General features: G+C 47.9%; 1 protein-coding gene across 7 annotated transcripts in view; it reads right to left on the reverse strand.

Moving 5' to 3' along the window:
- The window catches only part of SMARCC2 (SWI/SNF related BAF chromatin remodeling complex subunit C2), a 31,025-nt gene extending 7,636 nt beyond the window's left edge, over positions 1-23,389 (reverse strand). For 2 of the 7 annotated variants that reach the window (XM_039472398.2, XM_039472393.2), the window contains exons 1-25: positions 23,146-23,389; positions 20,990-21,109; positions 19,360-19,445; positions 18,007-18,088; positions 17,821-17,913; positions 17,152-17,221; positions 16,842-16,911; positions 14,952-15,027; positions 14,666-14,797; positions 14,445-14,560; positions 13,942-14,066; positions 11,863-11,922; positions 11,674-11,711; positions 11,267-11,397; positions 10,887-10,958; positions 6,681-6,794; positions 5,281-5,434; positions 4,513-4,605; positions 4,161-4,277; positions 4,003-4,065; positions 3,068-3,326; positions 2,664-2,825; positions 1,432-1,496; positions 1,064-1,199; positions 818-984 (exon numbers count right to left, since the gene is read on the reverse strand). In XM_039472398.2, the coding sequence (XP_039328332.1) occupies positions 818-984; positions 1,064-1,199; positions 1,432-1,496; positions 2,664-2,825; positions 3,068-3,326; positions 4,003-4,065; positions 4,161-4,277; positions 4,513-4,605; positions 5,281-5,434; positions 6,681-6,794; positions 10,887-10,958; positions 11,267-11,397; positions 11,674-11,711; positions 11,863-11,922; positions 13,942-14,066; positions 14,445-14,560; positions 14,666-14,797; positions 14,952-15,027; positions 16,842-16,911; positions 17,152-17,221; positions 17,821-17,913; positions 18,007-18,088; positions 19,360-19,445; positions 20,990-21,109; positions 23,146-23,256 (2,712 nt within the window). In that variant the 5' untranslated portion in view covers positions 23,257-23,389. Of the gene's footprint in view, positions 1-817; positions 985-1,063; positions 1,200-1,431; positions 1,497-2,663; positions 2,826-3,067; positions 3,327-4,002; positions 4,066-4,160; positions 4,281-4,512; positions 4,606-5,280; positions 5,435-6,680; positions 6,795-10,886; positions 10,959-11,266; positions 11,398-11,673; positions 11,712-11,862; positions 11,923-13,941; positions 14,067-14,444; positions 14,561-14,665; positions 14,798-14,951; positions 15,028-16,841; positions 16,912-17,151; positions 17,222-17,820; positions 17,914-18,006; positions 18,089-19,359; positions 19,446-20,989; positions 21,110-23,145 lie in introns of all 7 variants that reach the window. The other 5 variants (XM_039472397.2, XM_039472392.2, XM_039472399.2 and 2 more) reach the window with 4 other exon arrangements.
- Between the last annotated feature and the right edge of the window lie 19 nt (positions 23,390-23,408).

Consider the following 23,408-nt stretch of genomic DNA (forward strand, 5'->3'; position numbering starts at 1 on the left):
GAGGCTGAAGCAGAAGAATCACTTGAACCCAGGAGGTGGAGGTTGCAGTGAGCTGAGATCATGCCAGTGCACTCCAGCCTGGGTGACAGAGCAAGACCCTGTCTCAAAAAAAAACAAAACTGTGTGTGTGTATGTATATATATATATATATATATATATATATATATATATATATAGAGAGAGAGAGAGAGAGAGAGAGAGAGAGAGAGAGACAGAGACAGAGACAGAGAGAGAGAGAGAGAGAGAGTGAAAGAGAGAGCAAGAATATGGAGGCTGGGCAGTGGCTCACACCCGTAATCCCAGCAGTTTGGGTGGCCAAGGCAGGTGGATCACCTGAGATCAGGAGTTCAAGACCAGCCTGGCCAACATGGCATAACCATGTCTCTTCTGACAATATAAAAAATTAGCCAGGTGTGGTGGCATATGCCTGTAATCCCAGCTACTCAGGAGGCTGAGGCAAGAGAAATCACTTGAACCTGGGAGGTAGGGGCTGCAATGAGCAAGATCACGCCACTGTACTCCAGCCTGGGCAACAGAGCAAGACTTTGTCCCCTCCCCCCAAAAAAGAAAAAATAGAACACAGAGAGTGTAGCAAAGGGTAATACAGAGTCAAATACCGAGGGGTTGAAAACAGGCCCAATAAGTATTATTTTAAGCTTAGAGAGGGATGACTAACTTTACCTCCTCTTTAGGTAAAAATGAAAAAGAAATAGGTCAGCATTATTTAAGGTGTGAGTGAGGAAGGATTTCCTCTAAGTGACATGAGATTAGAGAAGTGGGCATTTTCTTTCCTGAGGTCTTCAAGGTCTGGCCTCACCTTGGCTTTCACTGCAGCGGCGGCCAGGGCGGCAGCAGCGGCGGTGGAGAGGTTGCCCTCGCCAATGTCCCGCTCCACCTTTGTCTTCCTTTCCCCCTCAGACTCCACCACTTCCTTCAGCACTTCCTCCTGCCCTTCTTTCGGCTCCTTCTCCTTCTCAGGATCACCTAGGCCAGGACAAGTGTTGAGTTAGCCCCACAGCTTCACCTCTTTCCTGCACCCCACTTACCATTCTGGGAGGCTCACCTATTGGGTCTCCATCACTCTTCTCAGACTCCTTCTCGCTGTCGCCTTCTTTCCCTTTCTCTTCATCCTTCTTGGGAGCCTCACTGGTTTTCTCCTTTGCTTCCTCCTCTATAGCACCCCCTCCTTCTCGGGGTTCCTGAAATTCCAGTGATAGAAAAGGAGAGTTGTCAGGGATTGGGGTGATTAGTTCTCACACAGAGGGGCCAGATGGGGAACTGAATTTATTTCTCTTACTTTGGAGGTGATCTGATTCTATGAGACAACCCCATCCAAAACCAGCTCTTGCCCACCTAAGCTGAAAAAGGCCAACTCCCCCATCACCACAGTGGTGCATGCAGCCCCTGCAGCTCCCAGCAATCCCTCTATACCTTGGGCTCCTTCTTCTCATCTGTGGCCTGGCCTTCCACTCGAGCCTCATCATTCCCACTCTCCTCTGGGCCCATGGGAAAAGAAAGGAAAACAGGAAATGTCTAATACAGTGGTCTGTCTGTAATACTTTTCATTTTTTCAGAGAGAGGGTCTTCCTATGTTACCCAGGTTGGTCTCAAACTCTTGGGCCCAGGCAATCCTCCCACCTTAGCCTCCTGAGCAGCTTGGGACTACAAGTGTGAGCCGCTGCACCCAGCTTCTCCACAATACCCTTTTTTTTTTGAGACAGGGTCTCGCTCTGTCACCCAAGCTGGAGTGCAGTGGCACAATCATAGCTCACTGCAGCCTTGATTTCCCGGGCTCAAATGATTCACCTCAGCCTCCTGTGTACCTGGGGTTACAGGCGCATGCCACCACGCCTGGCTAATTTTTTTGGTATTTTTTGTAGAGATGGGATTTTGCCATGTTGCTCACGCTGATTGGTCTCAAACTCCTGGGCACATCAGCCTCCCAAAGTGTTGTGATTACAGGCGTGAGCCACTGCGCCCAGCCTTCCCAAGACTTGACTTTTGTCTCTCTCTCTTTTTTTTTTTTGAGACGGAGTTTAACTTTTGTTACCCAGGCTGGAGTGCAATGGCGCGATCTTGGCTCACCGCAACCTCTGCCTCCTGGGTTCAGGCAATTCTGCCTCAGCCTCCTGAGTAGCTGAGATTACAGGCACGCGCCACCATGCCCAGCTAATTTTTTGTATTTTTAGTAGAGACGGGATTTCACTATGTTGACCAGGATGGTCTCAATCTCTTGATCTCGTGATCCACCCGCCTCGGCCTCCCAAAGTGCTGGGATTACAGGCTTGAGCCACTGCGCCCAGCCTTCTCTCTCTCTTTTTTAAAATAGACATGGGGTTTCACCATGCTAGCCAGCCTGGTCTCAAACTCCTGACCTTAGGTGATCTGCTTGCCTTAGCCTCCCCAAAGTGCTGGGTTTAACCACCGCATCCAACATTCCCAAGACTTTTCTACCAGCCAAGATTTTTCTACCCCAAATCTTCACGAAAGGACCGGTAGGGGTCCAGAGCCCCTAAGGTAAAGTCATGGGGAAAATAAAAACCCTACCGATTTTCTCATTCATGTTATGCTCTGATGCCAACTTGAGGCAGGAATGGCTCAGGAGGCCAGATGGCTCTAGCTCTTGTGAAAGGCAAGAAATCTGGGAACCTGCCTGGCCTTACCAATCCGCTCAGGCTCATCAGAGGTGGTTCCTGCAATGCCACTGCTTTCCAGACCAAAGGCAGGGTCCGCCTTGCCTGTTACTTTGGCTGCTTCTTCCACTTTCCGAACATGGGCCTCCACCAAGGCCGTGGGTACCTCTTCCTTCATTTTGGAGAACTCCTCTGCAAGATCCAGAAAGGATGAGGCTGTGAGCAGTGCAGGGGGACAGTTCTAGCAATCCCTGCAAAAGCTTATTCACAAGCCCATGTCTTCATCTAAGACCAGTATAGAGAGCCTAGACAGGTGCCTGAACTGAGGTCTGCACAGACAAGGCCAGCAGGGTAGCCAAACTTGAGAGGTTTCATAGACTAGCCTTTCAAAAGCAAACTAAGAAGGCCAGGTGGAACCGCCCACCCCTCATTACCTAGGGCTGACTTTGCAGCAGCAGAGGCGACTCGGGGATCGACGACAGAGGCCAGGAAGGCAACAGTGCTCATAACAGGGTTGCCCGACTGACTGAAGGGGATGGGTTGGTAGGCCAGGGGGCCTAGGGAGGCCTCTGAGTCCTCCAGGTATGGGTCTTCAATGGGAAGACGAAGAAAATGCAAGATGCACTCGTCCTGTGTGCGGCTTCCCACATGCTCGGACACTTTGTTCCAGTCATCTTTGTACATTTCCAGTGCCTGGTGGTAGCGGTGGAGACATAACTCCGCTTACTTAGCCACTTTTCTTGAAGGCCGACTCCCCCCATCCTACTAAGGGCAGATGTTTTCAAAGCTCTCTATGTTCTGGTATTTGTGTACTCTGCTAGGTCCAAGGGGGATCTTGAAGTAGCACTAAGAAAGGATATGAAGTTAATGAAATGGCCCAAATCCCAAGCCTGGAGCTGGTTCCTGGGGCAGGTCCTACAGGCATGAGGAAGGGGAAAGACTGAGGGCAAGATCATGCTCTGCTCATGCCAGACTCCACAATCTCTCCTCACTCACAAGTGTGGCCAGCACCTTCAACACGTATTGTTTTCTTTTTTTGAGACAGGGTCTTGTCTCACTCTGTCACCCATGCTGGAGTGCAATGACGTGATCACTGCTCACAGCAGTGTTGACCTCCTGGGCTCAAGCAATCCACCCACTTAGCCTCCTGAGTAGCTGGGACCATAGGTCTGTGCCACCACACCTGACTAATTTTTAAAATTTTTCATAGAGACAGAGTTTCACTATGTTGCCCAGGCTGGTCTTGAACTCCTGGGCTCATGTGATCCTCCTGCCTTGGCCTCCCAAAGTGCTGGGATTATAGGCGTGAGCCTCTACACAAAGCCCACTTCTGTTTTCAGAGAAGAATTCTCTTCCTTGCCCCAGTTACCTCCAGGAGAAGCAGGGTTTCCTGTTCTGTCCACTCACGAGTGGCACTGGCTGCAGCTTTGCTCTGCAGGGGAAACACAGGCAGGTCAGGAGAGAGGAGCCTGTGATCTCAAGAGAAGCGAACATTCTCTACCCCTAAAGTCGGCTCACACATCCTACCTTGGAGGGGACATTCTTTTTTGTGTACATGTCTGTGCGCAGCCCAAAGTTTTGCATGTCTGTTGGTTTCTCTTTGCCTTTGTCGGGAAAGTTGAGCATTTGTTGGGAAGCAGAGGTCTGCTATTTGTGGAGGGAAAGAAAGAGGTAAATACAAGTGACCAGTGGGAACCAGGGCCTGACAGAGAGAAAAAACAGACAGAAGGAGCTTCTTTCCCAAATCCAGGGACACCCCTGGGTGGGACTTCCTCCCTTACTGCTGTAGTTCCTCTGCTCTCATGTCTCTTCTTCCCGGGCAGGGGCCCCCCAATAAAGGGGCAAATGAGCAGCCCAGCGGGGTCTGCACCCCACCTACCAGCTCTGGCTTGCCCTTAGCCGTCTCTGGCACCAGGTCATCCAGCTCTTTGCCCTTTCGCCCAGCCTTGGTATCAGCATCAACCTGGCGGCCCTGGGGGACAGAGCTTGGCGTCATGGAGGCTGGGTAGGAAATGACCAGGCCAAGGCCCTGGAAGCCTCAAGACCAAATGCTGGGTGGCCTGCAAGCTCTGGGGGCACTCATGCCACTGTTCCATGTTCCCTTCACGATTAATAAGACATGTCGTTGGCATGATATCCATTTATATTCACATTATCTTTACAGGTTCTCTTAGGAGCTGGACAATTAGGTTCTAATCCTAGATTTGGTACTCTGTGACCTTGGGCAAGCCACATAACCTTCCTCCTAATTTCTGTAATGGATGAAGTGGAAATGAAAAAAAAAAAAAAATGAAGGTGATAATTATGAGGCAAAAATGAAAAAATGTGGGAAAGATGAAAAAGTTTAAAAATTTCATGCAAGTTAATTTTAAGCCATTTTTCTCTATCTATTGAATCCCCTACATTAGCCTGTCTGCTCCTTGAGTAAAAGGATCATCTCTTCTCCCTCAGCAATTACAGCCTTAGGTACAAAGGCTAAGGGAGGGTGCTAAACACATGGGGCTGATTATTGCGGCCCTTTGCATCCCATGGAAAAGGAAGAAGCCTCAAAACACAACTGAACCATTACCCTCAAAACCAGAAAAAGAAAAGTCCAAAGAAGCCCAATCTTCCCAACCTGCCCTGTCCCCATAGAACCTCACCCTACCTGCGGGGTCTTGGGCTGCAGAGGCACCAGCCCTGATGGTGTGTCAGCCAAGACATGGAAGTGAGAGGTAGGCGGAGGCCCCATTGGGGTTGGTCGACTCTCAGCATCCACCTGATAGTTAATAAGACCCCATTGTTCTAGGAAGGCATGGACCCTGTGTGGAGAGGGCAGACACGGTCACACGGATAGTCAGAAAGCTGCATTAGGAGGAAAACTGAGGGCAGAAGTTGGGGCATAAACTCCCTCCCCACCCAACCCTGGCCTTTTCTTCTGTTCATTGTACGCCTTAGGAAAGCTCACTTAATCCAATTGTTCATCTACCACTTAAATGCCAGTGACATCCACATCTACATCTACAGCCTGGGCCAATTTCTATAGCCACCTACCTACCGGACATTTCTTTCTGAATAGCTAGTAAAACTGAACCAGTTTTTCTTTCTTTCTTTTTTCCCTGAGAGAGGCCGAAGTGCAGTGGTGTGATCACCGTTCACTGCAGCCTCCACCTCCAGGTCTCAGGTGATCCTCCCACCTCAGTCTCCTGAGTCACTAAGACCACAGGCACATGCCAACACACCTAGCTAAATTTTTGCATTTTCTGTAGAGATGGGGTTTCGCCATTTTCACCAGGCTGGTCTCAAACTTCTGGGCTCCAACAATTCTCCCACCTTGGTCTCCCAATGTGTTTGGATTACAGGAGTGAGCCACCATGCCTGGCCTGAATCAGTATCTTTCAATTACAGACGTGCTTCCTCTCTGTCCTTTTTTTTTTTTTTTTTTTTCAGACGGAGTCTTACAATGTCACCCAAGCTGTAGTGCAGTGACGCGATCTCGGCTCACCGCAACCTCTGCCTCCTGGGTTCAGGCAATTCTCCTGCCTCAGCCTCCTGAGTAGCTGGGATTACAGGCACGCGCCACCATGCCCAGCTAATGTTTTGTATTTTTAGTAGAGACGAGGTTTCACCATGTTGACCAGGATGGTCTTGATCTCTTCACCTCGTGATCCACCTACCTTGGCCTCCCAAAGTGCTGGGATTACAGGCTTGAGCCACCGTGCCCGGTCTAGCTAATTTTTTTGTATTTTTAGCAGAGACGGGGTTTCACCATGTTGGCCAGGATGGTCTCGATCTCCTGATCTCGTGATCCGTCTCGGCCTCCCAAAGTGCTGGGATTACAGGCGTGAATCACCAAGCCTGGCCTCTTTGTCCTTTATTCTACCCTTCAGAGAATGCCACTGCTAATCTCTCAAGTCACTTATTCCCCAAACTCGTACTTTGCCTTTCTCTAGAGGTGTTTTTTCTGCCTGTTCCTCTATGTTCCTTACTGGCATTTCTACTACTGCCAAAACAAATCCATAGGCAGACATTCTCATGTACCCCCTTGTCCTCAGCCACAAGACCCACCTCATGATGGCACAGACATCACCTGCCAGGTTTCGGCGGCAGGCAGTAGAGGTAAGATATTCTTGGGGGTTCAGTCGGTAAGTGTCAATCATAAAGTTTCGATACGCCAGGTAGCTTAGAAGAGAGAGAGAGAGGAACAAGAAGAAGAAAAATAAATGTTTGTTCAAGGGCTGAAGAGTGGGAAAAAATGGTAAGAGAGCTAATGATTTCTCCTACATGACAAAGATAGAAAAAAGTAGATTATATGACTCAATATGCCTAGTGCCTGCTATATGTTAGATGTAAGGATTTCAAATATGTCTTACTTTTCCTTGATGGGATTTTCTTTTCTTTTTTTTTTTTTTTTGAGACGGAGTTTCGCCCTTGTTACCCAGGCTGGAGTGCAATGGCACGATCTCGGCTCACCGTAACCTCCGCCTCCTGGGTTCAAGCAATTCTCCTGCCTCAGCCTCCTGAGTAGCTGGGATTACAGGCACGTGCCACCATGCCCAGCTAATTTTTTGTATTTTTAGTAGAGACGGGGTTTCACCATGTTGACCAGGATGGTCTCGATTTTTTGACCTTGTGATCCACCCACCTCGGCCTCCCAAAGTGCTGGGATTACAGGCTTGAGCCACCGCACCCGGCTGGGATTTTCTTTAGTTAAATGGGTTATCTCCTTGGCTATACTTAGGGATATTTCATACAATTTTTTTTTTGAGATGGAGTTTTGCTTTTGTTGCTCAGGCTGGAGTTCAATGGTGTGATCTTGGCTCACCGCAACCTCTGCTTTCCAGCTTCAAGCAAATTCTCCTGCCTCAGCCTCCCAAGTAGCTAGGATTACAGGCATGCGCCACCATACTTGGCTAATTTTGTATTTTTTTTTTTTTTTTTTGAGACGGAGTTTCGCTCTTGTTACCCAGGCTGGAGTGCAATGGCGCGATCTCGGCTCACTGCAACCTCCGCCTCCTGGGGTCAGGCAATTCTCCTGCCTCAGCCTCCTGAGTAGCTGGGATTACAGGCACGCGCCACCACGCCCAGCTAGTTTTTTTGTATTTTTAGTAGAGACGGGGTTTCACCATGTTGACCAGGATGGTCTCGATCTCTCGACCTCGTGATCCATCCGCCTCGGCCTCCCAAAGTGCTGGGATTACAGGCTTGAGCCACCGCGCCCGGCTAATTTAGTATTTTTAGTAGAGACAGGGTTTCTCCATGTTGGTCAGCTGGTCTTTAACTCCCGACCTCAGGTGATCCACCCGCCTTGGTCTCCCAAAGTGCTGGGATGATTACAGGTGTGAGCCACCACGCCTGGCCACTTTATACAATTTTTATTAAAAAAAAATTTTTTTTTTTTTGAGACAGAGTCTCACTCTATCGCTCAGGCTAGGGTGCAGTAGTACAATCTCGGCTCCCTGCAACCTTCATCTCCCAGATTCAAGTGATTCTCCTGCCTCAGCCTCCCAAGTAGCTGGGACTACAGGCGCCTGCCACCACACCTGGCTAATTCTTTTTGTCTTTTTAGTAGAGATGGGGTTTCACCATATTAGCCAGGCTGGTCTCAAACTCTTGTCCTTGTGATCCACCTGCCTTGGCCTCCCAAAGTGCTGGGATTACAGGCATAAACCACTGAGCCTGGCCTATGTAATATTTAAACAAGGAATTAGAAGTTAAGAAAAAATACTCAGCTGGGCACAGTGGCTCACACCTTTAATCCCAGCACTTTGGGAAGCTGAGGTGGGAGAATCACCTGAGGTCAGGAGTTCGAGACCAGCCTGACCAATATAATGAAACTCGTCTCTACTAAAAATATAAAAATTGGCCGGGCATGGTGGCATGCACCTATAATCCCAGCTACTCGGGAGGCTGAGACAGGCCAATCACTTGAACCTGGGAGGTGGAGGTTGCAGTGAGCTGAGATTGCACCATTGCATTCCAGCCTAGGCAACAAGATCAAAACTCTGTCTCAAAAAAAAAAAAAATGCTGGGCACGGTGGCTCATGCCTGCAATCCCCAGCACCTTGGGAGGCCAAGGTGGGCAGATCATGAGGTCAGGTGTTCGAGACCAGCCTGGCCAACATGTGAAACCCCATCTCTACTAAAAATACAAAAATTAGCTGGGCATGGTGGCGGGCACCTGTAATCTCAGCTACTCGGGAGGCTGAGGAATTAGAATCACTTGAACCCGAGAGGTAGAGGTTGCAGTGAGCCGAGACTGCATCATTGCACTCCAGCCTGGGTGACAGGGCAAGACACCATCTGAAAAAGAAACTCCGACTCAGATGTTAAAGGGAAGTCCTTATTCATGCACACAGCTAGTCAGCATAACATGGTAAAAAACATACTTTTTTTTGTTTGTTTTTTTGTTTTTTTTTGAGACGGAGTTTCGCCCTTGTTACCCAGGCTGGAGTGCAATGGCGCGATCTCGGCTCACCGCAACCTCCGCCTCCTGGGCTCAGGCAATTCTCCTGCCTCAGCCTCCTGAGTAGCTGGGATTACAGGCACGCGCCACCATGCCCAGCTAGTTTTTTTGTATTTTTAGTAGAGACGGGGTTTCACCATGTTGACCAGGATGGTCTCGATCTCTTGACCTCGTGATCCACCCGCCTCGGCCTCCCAAAGTGCTGGGATTACAGGCTTGAGCCACCGCGCCCGGCCTAAAAACATATGTTTTGAAGTTGAAAAGATTTAAGTTCAAATCCCAGTTCTACCATGAGGACCATGGCAATTTACTTCAATTTTTTTAAACCTTGATTCCCTCATCTGTACAATGGAATGTCTGTTGAGAATGAGAGGTCTATAAAGTAGGAGTACAGTGCCTGGCACACTGTAGGGGCTCAGAAAAAATGGCAGCTATATGTGGTACAGTGTAAAGTTTCAGAACATGGGTCAGATCAAAGGATTCAGATTCTGGTTTTACTTACTAGCTCTGTGAGTTTATGCAGGTGACCTGACTCCTCCATATCCTATCTGTCAACTGAAGACGATACCCACCTCTAAGGCTGACATAAAGATTAAATTACTCAATGTATGTTGGACATTTAGGATAGTGCCTGGGAGATAGTAAGCTCTCAATAAACGTAGGCAATTATCATCATTTAGTATTTTATACCAAAAGTTCATTTCTTACTCCATCCCTGACTGCATGTCATATTGAATTCATTTCACCTGATCACTACTTCTTTTCACACATACTGCTTTCCCCAGGAAGAGAAAACCATACAAAACTATAGGGAAAACACATGGAGGGACCCCCAGAGAGAGGAAGCTGTGGAATAGTTGGGAAGAACATTTGTTCAGTTCTGTCTCACCCATCTCATCAGTGTGGTTATCTTGAAGTATCCCTAACCAAAGAAGATTGTCAAGTCTTATCTAAAGCCAAGCAGGTTTGGCCTGAGGCAAAATCTTGAAGATGATGCAGACTTTTGAGCCCCAAACCCATACTTTATTTGTTCATTAAATTTTTAGAGATGGGGTCTTGCTGTGTCACCAAGGCTGGAGTGCAGTGGCATGATCATGGCTCACTGTAGCCTCAAACTCCTGGGCTCAAGGGATCCTCCCATTTCAGCTTCCCAAGTAGCTGGGACCACAGGCATGCCCCACCATGCCCAGCTAATCTTTTTTTCTACTTCTTTAGAGATGGGAGTCTCCCTATGTTGCTCATGCTATTCTCGAACTCCTAGCCTCAAGAAATCCTTCTCTCTCAGCGTCCTAATGGGATGATTTACAGTTGTGAGCCACCATGGCTCCTACACTTCTTTCCCAGAGAGCCCTCTCCATCCCTTAATTCATATAAACGGGTCTTCTATTAGTTCCTTCTCTTGTTTTTCTATCAATACCTACTCTCGGGAACCAGCCTTGTAATAGTAATTTATACTTTAATCAAAATGATTACTTTTGCTGAGGATATCTGCAGTATAGGACAATTATCAGTAATTATGGATTGAAAAGCTCTATATCCTGTTAAAAAGAATTTGAGGCACTGGACTATGTACTTGTTATGTATAGAACATGCTTAATATCACCCTTGGGCAAATCCTAAAGAACATGTGTCTACATGCTGGGTCAGGGCTGCCTAAGGGCAGATATTATGTCTTTGTAAGCCTATCACAGTGCCTGGCTCATGGAAGAAGCTCAAGAAATGTTTGCTAAACTGAATGTTATTGGATCAGGAAGGGTGAATCGGGGAACAGGAGGGAGAAGGAGAAATATGAGCTGAGATTTCCTTACATCTCTGGAGTCTTGGACTTGTTCTTGCCGTTGAAGAACTCAGGAAGAGCCCTCCGCTCAATGGCATGAACGCTGCAAGAGAAGCCAGAGTGGTTTCAGAAGAAGGCACTGGTGAAGGGATGGGGACCCCAAAGGGAGGAAAACCCTAGAAGAGAAGGAAAAGAGCTCGAAATTGCTGGAAGTAATTAGAAGTTTGGGGAGAACATCCCACAAGGGCTATAAGACTCAAAAGGACACCAGGAGCTCCCCTAAAACTAAAGTGTACTCTAGTCTATCTGGCTGAGGAAGAAATAATTCATTTGGAGGAGGCAGGGAGAAGAACAGTCTGTTGACCCCTGGAGGCAGGGAAATAGCTGAGCGAGAAGTTGGGGAAGCCATACCTATTGTAGTCGAACCAGGCCGCATAGCTGGGAATGATGATGTGGTGGGTCTGTTCCGTCACATTGTCCTCATGCAGATCTGGATTCTTGGTCTGCTCCCCCTTGTTTCCTGTACTGTTCTCATCCTCATCCTACAAGTATGGAGGCTGCTGGACACTCAGCATTCCTGTTCCCTCCCTGGCAACCCTGTGCTTCTCCCACACCCCAGGAATGTGGACACTAAAGATGGGTGATGAGACTGAGCAGTCATGGGCCCCCGGACTCTGAAAGGGTCAGAGTTTTGAACAACAGCTAGAATTAGTCTAGGGTGAGAAAAGTCTGGGCAGTGAAAAGTTTGGGCAGAATGAACTTTATAATCACAAGTAAGAATCACATAGAGAGGTAGGGCCTCTCTAAACTGGCTCCACCTTGCCCGTCGTCTCCATGCTTTCATCTTCCTGTTCATCTGAAAGAGAAAGACAGCAAAATGTAAGGCTGGAGCCCCCTGAGGGGCAAGAAAGCCCTACCAAAAGCCCATCAGGCTAGCAAAAAGGGGGCAGATGAGCCCTCCCCTCCCCTTGGCTCTGACTGCCTTGCTCAAGAGTTCCCCATCTTACCCAGGTCAGTCATGGTGCCGCCTTTGACTGGGGCTGACTCTGAGTCTTTCTTTGTGTTGACTGCCAAAACAGAGAGTCGTTTTATCAGACAGATTATGCCTAATTCAAGTCTTCAATTTAATAATCCCAGAGATCCTACTTTCTCCAAAAATTTTCTCCATCTGATCTCAAAATAGAGTAACTCTCTCCAGTCACAATTATTCTAGAGCTTGAAACTTGCTTGCTACTTTCCCCACTTCTCTAACCAAAAATTAATTTATTTCTCTATGTAAATTCATAAATCATTTTTGCCTTTGAGAGGCCTGGATCTCCATCTATGTATGTATCTGTAAGCTTTTAATGGTCTGATACTGAGTCTGACCCAATCACTCTGCAGAGGAGTGGTTAGGTGTTAAACATTTTTGAAAGCAGGGAATACTTTCCTCAACTGAATTCATATGTATATCCTCAGGAACAAACATAGAGAAGAGAGCTGATGGACGAGGAGACGAAAGTCAGAACTCCTCTCAGTGGCACCCCTAATCCTACCCCTGAAATACACTCCTGGAATACCTGGGGCAAGTCTATGGAATACAGACTGTAAACCAGGACTGGTAGAGCAATGGTCTCCAAAGTGGGGTTCTCGCATAGGATGCAAAAGATGATCCACTGCAATTCAGGAACATAGTATCAAAACTTCTCTTTTATGTTTATCATTCTTTACATTTTAAATTTTTTAGGTATGTTTGTGTTTTATAACATTCCCATAGTAGTGGCTTAACAGTACATGTACGTAATTTATGCTCAAATATATATATATATATATATATACACACACATACACATATTTTTATATATTTGAGCATAAATTACGTACATGTACTGTTTTTTTTTTTTTTTTTTTTTTTTTTTTTTTTTTTTTTTTTTTTTTTTTTTTTTTGAGACGGAGTTTCGCTCTTGTTACCCAGGCTGGAGTGCAATGGCGTGATCTCGGCTCACCGCAACCTCCGCCTCCTGGGTTCAGGCAATTCTCCTGCCTCAGCCTCCTGAGCAGCTGGGATTACAGGCACACGCCACCATGCCCAGCTGATTTTTTGTATTTTTAGTAGAGACGGGGTTTCACCATGTCGACCAGGATGGTCTCGAACTCTCGACCTCGTGATCCACCCGCCTCGGCCTCCCAAAGTGCTGGGATTACAGGCTTGAGCCACCGTGCCCGGCCACATGTACTGTTAAGCTACTCTGAGATGGATTCTGAGACGGAGTTTCACTCTGCTGCCCAGGCTGGAGTGCACTGGTACGATCTCAGCTCACCACAACCTCTGCCTCCCAGGTTCAAGCAATTCTCCTGCCTCATGAGGCCTCCTGAGTAGCTAGAACTACAGGCACGCGCCACCATGCCCAGCTAATTTTTGTATTTTAAGTAGAGATGGGGTTTCACCATGTTGGCCAGGCTGGTCTCAAACTCCTGACCTCATGATCTGCCAGCCTCAGCCTCCCAAAGTGCTGAGATTACAGGCGTGAGCCACTGTGCCTGGCTTTTTTTTTTGAGGTGGAGTTTTGCTCTTGTCGCCCAGGCTGGAGTGCAGTGGTGGGATCTTGGCTCACTGTAACCTCGACCTCCTGGGATCAAGCAAGTCTCCTGCCTCAGCCTCCTGAGTAGCTGGGATTATAGGCGTCCACCACCATGCCTGGCTAGTTTTTGTATTTTTAGTAGAGATGAGGTTTCACTATGTTGGCCAGGCTGGTCTTGAACCCCTGATCCCAGGTGATCTGCCCACCTCGGCCTCCCAAAGTGCTGGGATTACAGGTGTGAGCCACCGTGCCTGGCCATGCTCAAATGTATTTTACTATTGAAAGCTCATAATTGGTGTTTGGAGACAACTACCACCAGGTACAAAGCACAGTCCACAACACAGATATGAATACAAAGTTAGAGGATTTTCCTGCTAACAAATATAATTCTAATAACCAACTAAATTTAAGGAAAAGATCCTGTAGACTGTGAGGTGGACCTGAGAAATCAGCTCACTTGGGGTTTGGCAAAGAAGTCAGGACAGGGAGTGAAGCTGAATCCCAGGAGCTCAGCCTGGTCTGTACCTGTTTTGGGAAGTGTCACCTCTTCTACATTGGGGACTGGTGAGGGCTCGTCCATGTCCTTTGTCAGGTCTTCTTGCTCCTCTTCTCTGTGACCACGCTTTGACTTAGTGTAAGGTGTTGAGGGACTGGGAAGAAAAGAGAGTGAAAGAGAACCCAGTCATCCTTGGACAAGAGTCCCTGGAAGTGGAAGTTCAAGGGAAGGGAAGTGACATAGAATCCCAAGGGTAGAGTTGAGTACAAACAGAAACCAGTAATTACAGAGTAATGGGAACTGGCAAAGGCCTTTCATTTGATAAAGTTCTCTTTAAGTTTACTAGTGGGGCCGGGACCAGAACTAACAACTAAGCAGCTAAAAATCTCATCTTCCCTCTCAGGACACCTGCACTATTATACGGCACACCCAGGTCATGGCCAGGTGGTTAAAGGAAGGGATTTGGTTTTCCTTCTTTCAACACGATGTGGAGAGAGTGGTGAACTCAGGGGCAGGCTAGGGGCTGGCACACCCTTTCTTAGCATTTTTCTTCTTCGCTTCTGGGGTTGGTGAAGGAGATGGGGAGCGCTTCCTCTTCTTATAGTTTCCCCCCTTCTTGTCCCGTCGATCTGAATCTGGGCTGTTCACCTATAGGATGGAGAATCAGGACAAATGTCAGCATACAATCCCCAGTGAAGACTTTTTCTGAGACTTATGCTAAGGGCGCCTGGAAAAAAGAACAGGGTTTGTCACCTCATCTGTCAATGTCTTGGCTGAAATCTTCTTTCGGCGGGAGACAGGGTTTTTGTCATCATTTACTTCATAGTCTTCCTCATTCATCCATTCATTGAAGGTGTCAGTGTCCAGGATCCACTTTGCATGAACCTAAAGTACGAAGGCAGATCATGCCGCAGAGAAGCTCTGTCTGCGGAACCTTAACAGAAAAAGCCCAAGGACACAGGAGCCTCTGTTTCACTTCCAAAGAGTAGACTGGTCCTGGCATTCTTTTTTGGGAAGCAGGGGTGCAAGAAAAGCTCACCTTCCTAGGTTTCTCAGGAGTTGGAGCATCTTCCACAGATGCTTCAATTTCACTCGCTGGGATCCACGTGTCATAACTGCCACGGGAAATTGGGCATACAGTAGAATCAATGAGATGGAGTTGTGGGAAAGTAAAGTGCAGATCTTCTACCCTTTCTATTTGCAGAAAGTATTGGGTTGTTGGCTTATTTTTTTGGTATTCTATTCATATAAAGTAATAAAAGCCCATTACGAAACATTTCAAAAATAGAGAATGAAAAGAATCACCCTTACACAACTACTCTTGACACTTGTATATATATTTTTCACAGTAAATTTTTTTTTTGTATATATATTTTTCACAGTAATTTTTTTTTTTTTTTTGAGATGGAGTCTTGCTGTTGCCCAGGCTGGAGTGCAATGGGGTGATCTCAGATCACTGCAACCCCTGCCTCCTGTCTTCAAGCAATTCTCCTCTCAGCCTCCTAAGTAGCTGTGATTACAGGTGCCCACCACTGTGCCCGACTAATTTCTGTTTTTTTAGAAGAGAAGGGGTTTCACCATCTTGGCCTGGCTAGTCTCGAACTCCTGACCTTGTGATCCACCCGCCTCGGCCTCCCAAACTGCTGGGATTACAGGCATGAGCCACCACTCCAGGCCAGGGTTTTTGTTTTTGTTGAGACAGGGTCTCACTTTGTTGTCTAGGCTGGTCTTGAACTTCTGGCCTTTAGTGATCCCCCCGCCTTGACCTCCCAAACTGCTAGGATTACAGAGTGAGCTACTGTGCCTGGTCCACAATTTTGTTTTTACATAGTTATAATCACATTGATGACATTTTACATGCCTTTTTTTTTTTTTTTTTTTTTTGAGACAGGGTCTTGCTCTCTTACCCAGGCTGAAGTGCAGTGGTGCAATCACAGCTCAATGCAGACTCAACTTCCTGGGCTCAAGCAATCCTCTGGCCTCAGCCCCACAAGTAGTTAGGGCTACAGGTGCATGCCACCACACCCAGTTAATTTGTGTGTGTGTGTGTATATATATATATATATATATATATATATATATTTTTTTTTTTTTTTTTTTAATTTTTTTTTTTTTTTGGAAATTCCTGGGTTTAAACAATCTGCCTGCTGCAGCCTCCCCAAGTACTGAGATTATAGACGTGAGCCACGGCACCCAGCCTACATATTAGAGGGATGAGCCAGTGCACCCAGCCTATATGTTTTGTTTTGTTGATACAGAGTCTTGCTCTGTCACCCAGGCTGGAGTGCAGTGGCGAGATCTCAGCTCACTGCAACCTCCCCTGCTCAGGTTCAAGTGATTCTCCTGCCTCAGCCTCCCAAGTAGCTGGGCTACAGGGCATGCCATCACACCTGGCTAATTGTTTTTTGTTGTTGTTGCTGTATTTTCAGTAGAGATGGGGTTTCACCATGTTGCCCAGCCTGGTCTCGAACTCCTGACCTCAGGTGATTCGCCTGCCTGGGCCTGCCAACATGCTGGGGCTACAGATGTGAGATACCACGCCAGGCCTACATGTTACTTTTTGCAATTAATAGTAATATTCACCTATAAATTATCCATGTTATTTCATATCACTTTAAAGGCTGCACAATAGCCGACTGAGTAGATATACAAATTTACTGAAACATTTTCCTACTGTTAGACATTTAGACTGTTTATAACATTTATGCTGGGATAATCATTTCACAAAAAAAGCCTCAATCCTTTTAGGCTAAGCCTTGTCCAATAAGTCCAAACCTGCCGCAAGACAGAGGTTCACTTAATAGGTGACAGGAGAACCAATTAAGTGACCTAAAAATAACTGAAAGAGTGGCTTCTTGCTTTGCTAGATGTTCTAGGGCTTCTGGGTCTGGCTCTTATACTTAAACCTGCCCCAGGAACCCATCCTCACCTGTCAGGATAGTAGCCCCAGTGCAGAAGAACCTGCTTATCCCTCTTCATGACTGGTCGTACCCATTCCTCTGGGGATAGAGGCAGAGAAGGGAGACAGATAAGCTAAAGAGGGACACAAAAAAATACTATACATAAGCCCTAACTAAAGTGCTCTCCTGTTGTAGCAGGGGACTTGGTAACAGGAACTTAAGGAGGTAGGAGGATTCAAGATTGAAAGGAGAGGGGCCTAGATACTGAACGGTGATCTTAGTCCTCTGCCTCCTACTCCAAGCCATCCACTCAAATAGCCAGAAAAAACCAGGTCTCACCTTCTTCTAGATTCCCCGGGACAGGATACACAACATGGGAGGCATTGTTCTTATCTTCAGTGACTGTTCCCTGGATGGTACAAGGAGAAGCAGGTAAATTATGGTCCCCTCTGAATTACTCAAAGTTTAGTCACAGAGCTGCCTTCCTAATCATATTTTGCTTTGAATGATATTAAAGTTAGTTTGCATTCTCTAAGCACATGCCAGCTAAGTGGCAGAGGGAAATAGCTGGAATTGTGCTAATAATGCAGAAAAGTCAAAGAATTAAAAACTGTTACAAACAATCCTCTGAACAGACAACCTACACATGGGGAATTTAAAGTCAACTGTATGTCACTATCAATGACATCTGTTCATTATTATAAAGTTCCAAAGAGCAGGAATTTCATTTATCTGAAATCAAGCAATCTTCAGCTGAGTGGAAATGGATACTATTTTCCTCTAGGCCAACATAGTCTCCAGGAATAGTAATGCAAATCTGTCAGGACTGACAAATGGGAGAAGCAGACAGAAAAGACAGACTCAAGGTTTTAACTCTACTCTTTTCCCAAGTAGACAGAGCCACCTCTGAAGTAGAAAACATGGTAATGCAGGGCTGCTGCTTGGTATGGAAAACGTTGGGAAAAGAGTCATGGGGTTTCTGAAACCTTTCCTGACCGGACCATTTACCTGGTGTCTCTTGATAATGTCCTTTAGTTTCCCTAGTAGTTTGGGCTCAATTTCCGGGCACAGAAAAATGTTAGGCCGAGACAAGCAATTATTCTGTGGAGAGAAGAAACAGAATGAGACTATGGGAAAGGAGTGCTTCAGATTCTCACTGAGGGAACAGAGATAAATAGGGGATATGCCTATTACCTGCACCAAGGACTTCTCAATGGTCATAAACATTTCCACATTGCGGTCCATGCGTGATGGATTCTGGAAATCGTAACGCCGCCTTGTGAAGAGGCAATAATCTAGTGAGTGGTATAGCTCTGGTGTGCAGATGAGGTGAAGGCATGGTGTGATCTCGGCTCACTGCAACCTCCGCCTTTCAGGTTCAAGTGATTCTCTTGCCTCAGCCTCCCTATTCCTTAGGATTACAGCCATGCGCCACTACACCCAACTAATTTCTGTATTTTTAGTAGAGACCGGGTTTCACCATGTTGGCCAGAATGGTCTCGATCTCAACCTTGTGATCTGCCCACCTTGACCTCCCAAAGTGCTGGGATTACAGGTGTGAACCATGGCACCTGGGCTTTTTTTTTTTTTTTTTTTTTTTTGAGATGAAGTCTTGCTCTGTAGCCCAAGCTGGAGTGCAGTGGTGGGATCTCAGCTCACTGCAACCTCCACCTCCAGAGTCCTGGTTCAAGCAATTCTCCTACCTCAGCCTCCCAAGTAGCTGGGATTACAGGCACGAGCCACCATGCCCAGCCAATTTTTGTATTTTTTAGTAGAGATGGGGTTTCACCATGTTGGCCAGTCTGGTTTTGAACTCCTGATCTCATGATCCACCTGCCCTGGCCTCCCAAAGTGGTGGGATTACAGGCGGGAACTACCTCGCCCAGCCTTTTTTTTTTTCTTTTAAGAAGAAGTCTCGCTCTATTGCCCAGGCTGGAGTGCACTGGTGAGATCTCGGCTCGCTGCAACCTCCGCCTCCCGTGTATAAGCCATTCTCCTGCCTCAGCCTCCCAAGTAGCCCAGGTGACCCTCGCAGGCCACCACACCTGGCTTTTAGTAGAGATAGGGTTTCATCATGTTGGCCAGGTTTATCTCGGACTCCTGACCTCAAGTGATCTGCCCACCTCAGCCTCCCAAAGTGCTAGGATTACAGGTGGGAGCCACTGTGCCCAGCCATGACTTCTTAATATGGGAAATTAGGAGGCAAGCTTGCTCACAGCTGTTGCCAAAATCACCTGCGATCTGAGGTTCACTGATCTCAACTCCATGAATCACTCTCTGTGCTTACTCCAAAGGGACAAAAAAAAGGTTTAAGATGCCAAGCTAAGAATCCCTTTTCCTCTACAAAACACACACTGACACTCACACATTCACTCATGGAGACTGTTTTGGCTCTGACTCCCAACCATTTCTCTGACCTAGTAAGTCAGGTCTACTGACCTAGCAAAATAGACTCACAAGAATTTCTACCCCAGAAAGACCCCAGGGAGTCAAAACTGGGGATTTCCTCTAAACTAAATGTAAGAAGAATAGAGAGAATCATCTCACCATCCCTGGTCACTCTTGAATTTGTAGGCAGCTGCAAGAATGTGGCACAAGGAGCCCCCAGCTTTGAAATCTAGGAAACATTTGATCTACAAAATTAAGATACAGAAGAAGCATGTCAAGGTTCCATTGTAAATTCTGTCATAACTTAATAATAATCCTTTCACACAAAATCCCATGCTGAACTGATCTCCCTCCCTTCCTCTCTTTTTTTTTTTTTTTTTGAAACTGAGTCTCACTGTGTTGCGCAGGCTGGAGTGCAGTGGCACGATCTTGGCTCACTGCAACCTCTGCCTCCCGGGTTCAAGCAATTCCCCTGCCTCAACCTCCCAGGTAGCTGGGATTACAGGCGCCCACCACCACACCCGGCTAATTTTTGTATTTTTAGTAGAGACGGGGTTTCACCAAGTTGGCCAGGATAGTCTCAATCTCAACTTTGTGATCCACCTGTCTCAGCCTCCCAAGGTGATGGGATTACAAGTATGAGCCACCGTGCCCGGCCTCTTTTTTTTTTTTTTTTTTTTGAGACAGAGTTTTGTTCTTGTCACCCAGGCTGGAGTGCAATGGTGCAATCATGGCTCACTGCAACCTCCGAATCCTGGATTGAAGTGATTCTCCTGCCTCAGCCTCCTGAGTAGCTGGGATTACAGGCACCTGCCACCACACTCAGCTAATTTTTAAATTTTTTTAGTAAAGACAGGTTTTCACCATGTTGGCCAGGCTGGTCCTAAACTCTTGACCTCTGGTAATCCACCCATCTTGGCCTCCCAAAATGCTGAGATTACAGGTGTGAGCCACAGAGCCAGCAGATCTCCCTCTCAAAGCTAAGAGGGAGATCTTTTTTTTTTTTGAGATGGAGTTTTGCTCTTGTTGCCCAGGCTGGAGTGCAATGGCGTGATCTTGGCTCACCACAACCTCCACCTCCTGGGTTCAAGTGATTCTCCTGCGTCAGCCTCCTGAGTCACTGGGATTACAGGCATGCGCTACCATGCCCGGCTAATTTTGTATTTTTAGTAGAGATGGGGTTTCTCCATGTTGGTCAGGCTGGTCTTGAACTCCTGACCTCAGGTGATCTGCCCGCCTTGTCCTCCCAAAGTGCTTGGATTACAGGCGTGAGCCACCATGCCCAGCCTCAAAGCTGAAATTCTTTAACCCCTGTGCCATTGTATCATGTGGCCTGGAAGAGGGGAGTGAAAGAAACAATATATGCTAACACTTTACTGAATTACCTCAGGAACCACTATAGAAACCCTACAAGGTAGGTTTACTAATCCCATCTAGAGATGAAGGAACCAAGACTGATGAATGTTGCCCAAGGTCACAGAGCCATGAAGTGGCAAAACCAGGATGTGAACACAAGCCTGTGCAAATCCAAATCTCAAGTCCCCTTCACCATACCATAAGAGACTTGTGGACTAGTCCCAGGCACTCTGCACAAAATATTACTAAGACAAAAGGAATGGTAAATTGGGGACTAGGCCAAGCCAATATGCCCTGACCAGGGATAGGAATGGTAGAAAATAACCCAAATTTCAAAAAATACAAAATTCAGAAATTCTTAAAAAAATACAACTCTCCAGTTTGAAGGATTCACCACCAGTCCCCCCACCCTCCCCCCAACTTCTGCACTCACCGGCAGTTTAGTGAGCGGTGCATTGCTGACATGTTTGCCAAAAACTTCTTCCTGAAATTGTAGCAACTGCACAACCAGGCTAGACAGGGACTTGTTGGTGGGTGGTTCAGCTTGTATATACTTGGAAAAAAGAGGGAAAGAAAAGAAAAATAGACCCCAGATGAATTGTCCACTATCTCCCATATTTCTCCCCCAGGCGCTCTGGAAGCATTTGGAGCAGAGAAAATAGTGCCTTTCACTCCATTTAGTCTCTATAAAGAAAATGGCAGAAGGGAGGCCCTGGACACCCCAACCAGGAAGCTGAAACACTGCTGCCACCAGCCCAGGTTGCCAGTGTGGGGGGAAGAGGGAAGCTTACTACTCATCCTCAGCTACACTCTGAAATTGGAGTTGCAGGACCCTATTACTTTGGCACCTCATCTTTAGCCCACAGCACTGAGGGCTGTAAAATCCTGGAGGTTTATAGAGATCAGGTCATGAAAACAATACCTTTGGGGTTCTAAGAGAGACAAAAGTGTATTTCTTAGGGGAACTCTGTGTAAAGCCGTGATTCCCCCTATGATGTAGCCTAACAAGAAAAGGTCAAGGAAGTGAAGGAGGGCAAGCTGACTGAGAGAGTGAGCTTGTGCATTTTGCTTCTGAAGAATGGGTATAAACATCTTCATAGGCCCTCTTAGACAGGAAGGGCCATCAGGTACTTAGCCTGATGGAGAAGAGCAAGACATCTACCCTGTCAGAGGAAACTGTATCTGAGACAAGTAACCCTGGCCCTGCTTCAGTGTTTCTACACTATGCTACCTAGTAGCATCCTAGCCTTCCATTCTAATTTGAACCTGAGCCAGGAGACTTTCTTTTTACCTTTTGACCTGTGTTCTCCACCCTCATCACAAAGAAGACAGCACCTCTCAGTGAGAGGTGAAAAGAGATCTGTGAAGGGAAAGGTAAATGACAAAGGGCTAAGAGCAAGGAAGCTGAACCAGGTCACAGTTGTCAATCACCCCAAGGCCACAGGCTAAGCCCCTAGCCTGATCTCCCTGCAAAAGGTCAAAAGGCCTGGGAACAAGAGCCTCACAAAGGGGCAGAGACCAGCCATAGAAACAGCAGCTATTTGTCAGGATTCTGACACCCAGAGAGACCCCAAGGGCAGGGCTAGTCTCATAACCAGGATCAGTAGGAAGTTCTCCTAAGCCACTAAGCACACTTCTGACGAGTTGCAAAGCCGGCAGGAAGAACCAGGGAGCTGAAAGAAAGCCACAAAGAGAACCCCTCTCTGGGAGTAGTGAGAAAGAAGAGAGGCAGACCATTTCCAGAGAAAACCAGGCCTAGAGACAAAGACGACACCAGGAAGAGGTTTGATAGAAAAGACAGGTAAGGATTCCTGAACCCTTTGTTCACTACCTTATGATCTCCAGTTCTGGGGTTAGGGGGTGAGGGGCTGGAGAGAGAAAGCTCACCCTAACCTCTGGACCCCAAACCCAGGGTATTGCAAAGCTAGGTTGCAGGGTGACTTCATTGTAAAATCGAGGAAAGGTTTCAGAAGGGGCCGCTACCCAAGAACTCCTGTACCCTGGCTCCCTGGGAGATTGTTCCCCCTTAGATGAAGGTGGGGGATGAGCGGCGGAGACAGGTGATCCCAGGGTGGGGACCTTTTTCAGGCTGATGAGCAGCCAGCGGCTTGCTGTGTGACTGTTTACCCTTCTGCTTTCCATCCTGAACATACACAAAGCACCGGGGAGGCCTCAGCCCGGCTGGTACCTGGCTCCGTGGGGAGCTCTGGCGGGCACGCTCGGGTTTGCGGGGGAGCTCACTGGGCACCCGGTCCACTCCCGGCCGGCTGCCTCTCCCAGAAAAGCCAGGAGGGCGATGGCTGAGGGGGAAGGTGGGCTAATGGCATCGGGGCCCGCCGGGCAGTGGAGAAAAACAAGGGGCAGAGGGCGCAGCAGTGAGGGCGGGGGCTGGGCTCGGAGGCTGGGGGTGCGGGGAGAGGGAGGCTGGGGGAGGGGCGCGGGCGCGCGGGAGGGCGCGCGGGGGGCTGCTCCCGAGGCCGCGGGGGAGGGGCCGGGGCGGCTGGAGGGTGGGCAGGATCCTGGGGCTGCAGGGCCGCTGTCCCTTTGTCCCGCCCCCGGTCGCCGCGCGGCCCGGCCCGGCCCGCGTACCTTCTTGTAGTTCTTGCCGAGCCACAGCCGCACGTTGTCGAACTGGGTCACGGTGTCCGCGGCCTCATAATACTTCACGTTGGGGCCGCCGTCCTTCTTCCGCACCGCCATCTTCTCGGGCTCGGGCCCCGCCGCCGCCCGCCCCACTCAGCTCAGCTCCCGCCTCCTCTGCCTCCTCCTCCGCCCGCCTCCCGCCGCCTCCCGCCGCCGCGGCCGCCGCCTCCCGCCGCCTGGGCCGGCCCCGGTCCGCGCTGCGCCCCCTG

This window comes from Saimiri boliviensis, chromosome 7, assembly GCF_048565385.1.
Source record: "Saimiri boliviensis isolate mSaiBol1 chromosome 7, mSaiBol1.pri, whole genome shotgun sequence".
Classification (NCBI taxonomy): domain Eukaryota; kingdom Metazoa; phylum Chordata; class Mammalia; order Primates; family Cebidae; genus Saimiri; species Saimiri boliviensis.